This window comes from Lactuca serriola, chromosome 3, assembly GCF_051521515.1.
Source record: "Lactuca serriola cultivar US96UC23 chromosome 3, Lser_US96UC23_V15, whole genome shotgun sequence".
In the NCBI taxonomy this organism is placed as follows: Eukaryota; Viridiplantae; Streptophyta; class Magnoliopsida; order Asterales; family Asteraceae; genus Lactuca; species Lactuca serriola.
The window spans coordinates 243,911,577-243,919,281 of NC_136410.1; the positions used below are offsets into that span (position 1 = coordinate 243,911,577).

Sequence of the window (7,705 nt, forward strand, 5' to 3'; positions counted from 1 at the left end):
TAATCCAATCAATTTAAAATTAGTTATTACTAACTGAATAATTTGAATTTGAATTTTAAATCATAGTATTTTAAAAGTTTAAAATACACCTTATACTATATATGATTAAATGTTTAATATATGATATGTATAAGAATAAGTCAGTCAAATCAATAGTATGCCTCATTCATGAAGCCATCCTATAGGGGGGGGTATAAAATGGTCGTTGAATGGGTGTCCACTCTCACCCATTGCTCTCTTGTATGGTGGAGGGTCGTTAGCCGAATTGGTTGATAGGACATAACCTCTTAAAAGTATGATGCTATTTAAGTACTAGAACCTTTTTTTTAAACCCCAACTCCAGTTGCTAATTTTAGGGTGTTGCACCATATATAACCACCTTAACTCCCAATATCTTGCCTCTTTGTCAGCCTCCATTGTGCTAAAACCCCAATAGCATCTTTGAGTGTTCTTGACCTTTTGGGGTGCATCTTTGGTTAGTTAGTGCCTTTGATAAAAGGAGTTGGTGAAGAAGCTTTGTTGGAGCTTGAGCTTGTGGATCCAGAGATTAGGCACCTTCCTCAGTTGCAAGAAGGTATAAAGCCTTAACCTTGATCTTTGTATGCTTAAATCTCTTAATGTTATGGTTTTATGCTTTTTGGTCTCTTTTGGGTTGGTTCGTTGAGTTCAAGTCGTTTATGGGGCTTATCCTTTTTAGATCTGGGCATATTAAGCGTTTCCTAAGCATAAAGGTACAAACTTTTATGGTGGTTTTGGTCTCATGCATGTATTAAGTCATCTATTAAGCTCTTTTGAGATAAAGATCCCCATTAAGCCATGCATGCACGTAAAGTTGGCAACTTTATGTGATAAACCACCTAAAGGAAGTTAGATATGAGTTTAGGATGGAGTCTTAATCGATTAAGAGCTGGAAAAGGAAAGTTGGCCAAACAGGGGAGTACGTTGGGCGTACAAGCTCGTACACTCCACGTACAAGCCCTAAAGCTAGTACGCTTAGCGTACAAGATGAGTACGCCCCGCGCACTCAACAGTGGGCTTCGATGAAGTGGGTTTCTCGGTATTGGGCCATAGTGAACTTTAGTGACTTGGGCCTTATTGGGCCATCAAAGTTTTATTAATGGGCTATTAATATTTTATTGGACTCTTGGTTGTAGGCCCATGAAAGTGATTTGGGCCCAATTTGGGAAATTAGGCCATATTAGGCTTTGAGTGATTATTGTGGAATTTGGGCTTTTTTGACTTTTGGATTGGGCTTTAGCCTTGGGCCAAGTTAAGGAAGGGAAAAAAGGGTCTTTTAACCTAGTTTGGACTTTTAGTGTGAGTCGGGATCCAATTATTGATTGGATGATTATTTTGTGATTGATAGCGTGAGGATTTTAGCGGAACAACAGCCAACGATTTATCTGTAAGATTTGGCAGTGTGAGGTGATTTTCCTCACTATGTTTAGCAGGTCTAAGACAACAATGCCGGCCAATGATCAATGATGCTAGGATACTAGATACCTGTGTGACTCTTGTATGTGTATGTGCTTATATGATTTGTATGTTGGGCGGAGCCCATTATGTGAGTTTGGGTGGGGCCCGTTATGCTCAGTGGGCAAGACTCGATATGCGAGTTTGATCGGGGCCCTTTATACTTAGTGGGCGGGGCTCGATATGCGAGTTTGGGCGGGGCCTATTATGTGTTTATTATTGTATGGTATGTTGTATGTTGGAGAACTCACTAAGCCAAAGGGAAGAGTCTGTTATACTCATTTTATGATGACCTTTTTGGGATATTGGTTTTATTAAATTAAAAATGAAATTTTTGGGTCTTATTTTTGGGATGTTATATTAAGTGTTCTAATTGATAGGGTTTGAGTACAAACCATTAGTGACATGAGATTTATGGTGCCTGCTTTCTAGAGCTTGTTCAAGAAGAATTTCATTGATTATTTACAAAGTTTATAGCAATCAATAGAGAAAACTTAGATCCAAATAAATCACATGTGAACTTAAGGGTTAAGTTTTTCCGCCACATGATTTTAATTATAACTTATAAAACCCATCATATATGATGTCCCATTTGGTTGAAACGACACATTATATGATTTTCCAATATAGATGTCGTTGAATATCAATGATTGGTCTTAGAATATTGATGTTGTTGGAACCCACTTGATCGAAAAATGCATGCGATCATCAGACGACACCACTTCTGAAATTACCTTTGTATTATGGGCTTTGAGACAGATTTAACGTGTGAGTTGTCTATTATACGAGTTACCATTTTTTTTAGTCACCACTCACTACACCAAGGGTTTCATCACCAAATGTAGCCATGTAGGTGCTCATCGTTAACCGTTATAGACAAATTAATAAAGGGGTTAAACATATCATTCAATTAAATAAGAGGGGCAAAAGTGTTAAGTTTGCAAAAGTTGTCTTTGGTTTACTATTTTAAGCACACACGTGTGCAATGATTTAGACCGGGTCCAAAATACTTTGTACACTTCGTAGGAGACTTGCGACTGGATTGGGGCTCACGTTCCAGAAACGTTCGAGAGAAATTCGGGTCTTCTCAAATTTCCCACCTTTTTATACCCCCTTTTTCTTCGATTACCTATATGTTCAATTTTACGATTCTAGGGTTTCATCTTTCGTAGATAATTTTAGCTAGGGTTTTTTTAGGAGATTTGATTTGTTTTTCGTAGCTTTCAACGATATGAGGAAGAAGCTGGATACGCGATTCCCTGCCGTGAGTATTTCTGTTACCCTTTCTCGTGTTTATTTTTTTTTGTTGGATATGTTTGGAACTCCGATTTCGTGGTTTGGATTTTGAATTGGAACAAAATTACGTTGGAATTTACACTTAAACATCTCCAATTCCTAACCTCCATTTCTGTGTTCGGGCATGATAAATTTATAAGAAGTTATCTGATAATTATCGTGAATTTATACGAAAATTTGAGCAATTCGTGTTTGTGCACCATTTCGTTTGCGGAGAACGTCTCTTGCTCATAGTTTATTTCCATTTTCATTGTTATACCAAAATTATTGCTGTTTAAATATGTACAAACTTGAAACATGATTTTTGTTTAGGATGAACTGTTATTATTGCCAAAACATCATATCTTTGCTCGTCTGTGTTTGTAGGATTTGACTATAAGTAATTAGGCGATTATTGTGTTGTTCGTGGTGTGGTTGTTGGTGATATTCATGGCTACAGTGGCGTCCGAATTATGTCTATGAACACCAATTTGAAGTTATGAAGTTGAATAATAGAAAACCATTTTTTTTGCTTTCCGCCATTGAAGATAAAACACTTTTAACCCTGTATTTAGCCCATGAAGACAGTAGTTTTTGTGTTTCTAATTCACATATTTAGAAGGCAAAATTTATGGTAGCTGTTTGAAATATACGTTACATCTTTTTGCCAATTTGTGAAACAAAGTGGATTTCTTATTAATATATTCAACAAAGTAGATTTCTTACCAATTTATGCAGCCATGATTCGGTTTGTTACCAATTTATACATTATTCTACCTAAAGTAGGGGTAAGATGACTGCATAAATTGATAAGAAATCTACCTTGTTGCATAAATTCGTAAGAGATTACTGTTGCATAATAAGTGATTTGTTCATATCTGTTTTCCTATTGATCTCATATGTTTTCTTATGTATAAAGGATTGTTTCTTTTGCATTTGGTAGACGTTCTCCTATTGATCCTATAATTTTCATACCTTCTCCAAACTTTATATATATGTTACAGATTTGTTGTTTTATATTATTTTCATGTCTAGTGTATGTTCATTTCTCATAAGTACTGGTTAGATGCCTCAAGTATCTTATTTTATTGTTACTTGTTATATCAATTAGGCTCGAATTAAAAAGATAATGCAAGCAGATGAGGATGTCGGGAAGATTGCTATGGCTGTTCCTCTTCTAGTATGTAAGTAACAATTCCCTTATGGCTTCATTACTTCAAACTTAATATGATTTGTTTTCAATAAATCGAAAAAAAACTTAGTATGATTTGTTTTATGGCAATTTCTTTACACTTATACTTGATTTATGCACAGCTAAGGCATTGGAATTATTTCTACAAGATCTTTGTGATCGAACATATGAAGTCACTCTTCAAAGGGGAGCAAAGACTTTGAATTCTATGCACTTGTAAGTACACTATCACCAATCCCATTATAGGAATCCAATCTCCTAATCAAGTAGTCATACCATGAATTTTAGGAAAAATTTCTGGAAATAGCAATGTTCTTTACTCTTTTCATTAATGTAGGCAATGTACTTTACCTTTTACTCATAAAAACAATGTACTTACATCTTTATACCCATAATAGCCACACACTTATGTTTTTAATAACAATAGTAATATGTAACCTGAAACTTGTAATATGTACTTTTATTTAACACGTAATAATAACATACTTACATTTCTTTAAATATAATAGCATTGTACCTGACAATTCTTTACCTTATTAGTGACATATATATAAAAGATACATTTCTTACATGTAACATGAAACTTGTAAGAGTTTTACAAGTTTCTGGTTTTATATTGTTTTTATGTTTATTCATAGTGTGAAGAAATTTAAGCACATTGCTGTTATGGATAAAAAGAATAAGTACATTGCTATTATGGGTAAAAATATGAAGTACATTGTGAAAGTAAAGTAGATTGCTATTTTGCGCAATCACTTTAGATTTTCTTCTGATTTATTTTTCATGTTTTTTTGATTTGCAGAAAGCAATGTGTCCAGAGGTTTAATGTGTTTGACTTCTTGAGAGATATTGTTGGTAAGGTTCCTGATCTTGGTGGTTCAGATGCTGCAGGAGATGAAAGATCTGCAACTAAACGAAGGTTTGTATAAATTTTACAATTTACACAACAAAATTTATAATTTCTAGAACGAAAGTTTATGTTTGTCTTATGTTGATTTGACTTTGATAATTTGGTTTATGCAGGAAAGTTGCTGATGATGATCATAATGATGGCGATGAAGACTCAAAAAGGGATAAACCGGTAAGATTCTTTCATCCAATTTTGGTAAATTGGTAAATAAATTTAAGAAATGCAATCGAGTTTGTGTGATTTTGAAAGATTTTATACAAAAAGACAAAATTATCCTTGCTGAAATGGGGAACTTAAATGAAAATCATTATACCATAAAATTTAGTTAGTAGTTGAGAATTATGTAATTGAACTGATTCTGAAAGTATATAGATTCAAGAGATGCAATTTAAAAATGAAAAAGACAAACATACTTTCATCATTTTATAGTTATGTCCACTTGACTATTTTCTGCAGTGATTAAACTGTTCTTTTTTGACTGTTTGTAAAACACATTTTTACAGGTTATCTGGTTTTGATATTAGGGCAAAAAATTGAAACACGCAAACATACTTTCCCCATTTTTTTGATATAGCTATTTAACTATTGTTTTTTTATAAATTTTATAATTCTAGTTTAATGACAAAATCGATAGAAAATAATAATCCAGTGGGTAAATTGATAAAATGATAATAGTAGGTTGTGCTTTTTACTATTTTTCCCATTTTATCAAAACCAAATAACCTGGAAAAATGTTTTTTTTTCAAATGGTCAAAAGAGTAAAATAGTTCAATCACTACAGGAAATAGTCAACTACTCAACTGGCAAAATCAATAAAATTAAGAAATTACAAGTGCTTTTTTGTATATCGCCAATTGAAAAAGTATGAAAGCACAATGACGTATTTATCGATTTCTCCAAATTATTTCTATAAAAATAAGCTCTTTAGATTAACCATGTCTTGAAAGTTAGTCTTATCATCCTTAGTATATAATTTCTTTTCATTATAACATTTGTTTTTATAATAATCTTGAACTGATGAATCTTTTTCATATAATCACAGATAGATCCTCTCCATGCAAATGGCAGTAGTCGAGGAAGGGGCAGGGGCAGGGGCAGAGGCCGGGGCAGAATCAGTCGGGCAGAAAGAGAATCACATTTAGCAGCAGCAGCAGCATCTAGTCACGAACACGATTCCGATTCCGCCAATAAACAAAAACCAATCCCTGATTCCATTGAAGACACCGATTCCAAACGAAATCACATCACAGGAATTGTAAAAACCGAATACACAGTCAAAGTTAGGAACTTTGACCTCAACTTAGACTTAGACGAGAATGGCGACACTCCGGCGGTATCCCCGGCACCTGTTATTCCGGCCGACCCAATTCCGGCTGGGCCACCACCGGAACCGGAATATCTGGGGTGGTCGTTGGCGGAAGTGGAGAAAATGGCGATTGATCCGGTCCAGCTTGCTAACTTGAATAGTGGAGTAGATGAAGATGAAGAAGATTATGATGAGGAAGGATGAATGTTTTTTTTTTGACTGAATCCTCGTACAGTTGGTTTAAAAGGTTTCTTGTTTTCGTGTTTAGTGGAATTGTATATGCTAACTTTAGGTAGCGTAGACAGACAGATAGACAGGCAGACAGATAGACATGGAAACTAGGAAACAAGAAGTTAGGGAAGAAGATTGAAACAAGTAGGGTTTGTTTGTGTTTGTTTCTTATTTTTATTTTGTGGTCTAGTATATGGTGCAAGATCTTCTTGCTTTGTGAATGTAAATAGTAGATGAAAGAATTTCTTGTGTAGTGTTTGGTAGGATGGAATTGGGAAATGAATGGAATCTTTTAGTGATTCATTCTATTCTGTTCATTATGTTATTATTTCTATTAACAAGTCGCATTACGTGAACAATAATTATGTTATGTTATGTTATTTATTTTTTTATAGTTAATTTAAATCTAAGCATTAATCCTAATATTTAATTCACTTAAACGTATGCTCTAATACCAAAACACCCCTCGTATGAGCCGATAGAATTTAGTAATTTAAAAAAATGTTTTAAAGTTCAAATGAGTAAAACTGGATTAGAAATCAAAGTTTAATTATATGATGGTTTTAATTATAATAGCATAACAAAGTTCAAATGAACCATACATATATATGGCCTTCAAAATATCCAAAAGTATGCTAGAAGTTTTCAACCTCTAGTATGCAAGTATATGTCAAAATAATGGGTTAGGCTTAAAAAGCCTAACTAGTAATACCGAAGTCTAAGGAATGAAATGGGAATTCTGATACCCAATTCCTAAGCTAGATTCCAAAAATCGTTTGTAAACATTTCTAAAATATTTCATAGCATAAGAACCATTTTCAAACATTTTAGTGTAGCAGTGATAAGATATATAGTATAAGTATAAAATAAAAATCAATGCATATGCATATGCAACTAAACCAACCCCGTTTACTGCTCTCAATATAGTCACTTTGCACTAAAGGTCTAATGGTCGGGCAAATACCAGATAAGTTACCTGCTTACGACCATTGCCGATGGCTACCCGCTATCCTCCATAAGTATGGTTTAGGATAGACACATGGCCTTAAACATGTCTTCCATGGAATGGGGTAGCAAATCATATCCTGAAGCACTACACTTCCATAAGAAGTAATGTTTCTTTTATAAACCAGGATACTGGATCCTTCATGAGGTAATTTCACCCTCTACGTATAATAAATCATAGGGACTCTCATAACCCACCCTACATGCAATGCACAAGTAAGGATGCTCCAAATTCACCTTTCTAAACCATACAACATTTTCCAAAACCAATTTATATCCCAAAATGTATTTTCATGAATGTACACGTGTCATA

At 34.1% G+C, this 7,705-nt stretch overlaps 1 protein-coding gene across 1 annotated transcript; it reads left to right on the forward strand.

The window, feature by feature from the left end:
• Positions 1–2,482: 2,482 nt before the first annotated feature.
• LOC145093807 (uncharacterized) lies at positions 2,483–6,695 on the forward strand. Its single transcript, XM_079032060.1, has 6 exons — positions 2,483–2,737; positions 3,860–3,932; positions 4,063–4,156; positions 4,743–4,859; positions 4,964–5,021; positions 5,893–6,695. Exons 1-6 carry the CDS (start codon positions 2,705–2,707, stop codon positions 6,358–6,360), a joined length of 843 nt encoding a protein of 280 aa, XP_078888186.1. The 5' UTR covers positions 2,483–2,704; the 3' UTR covers positions 6,361–6,695.
• Positions 6,696–7,705: the final 1,010 nt, after the last annotated feature.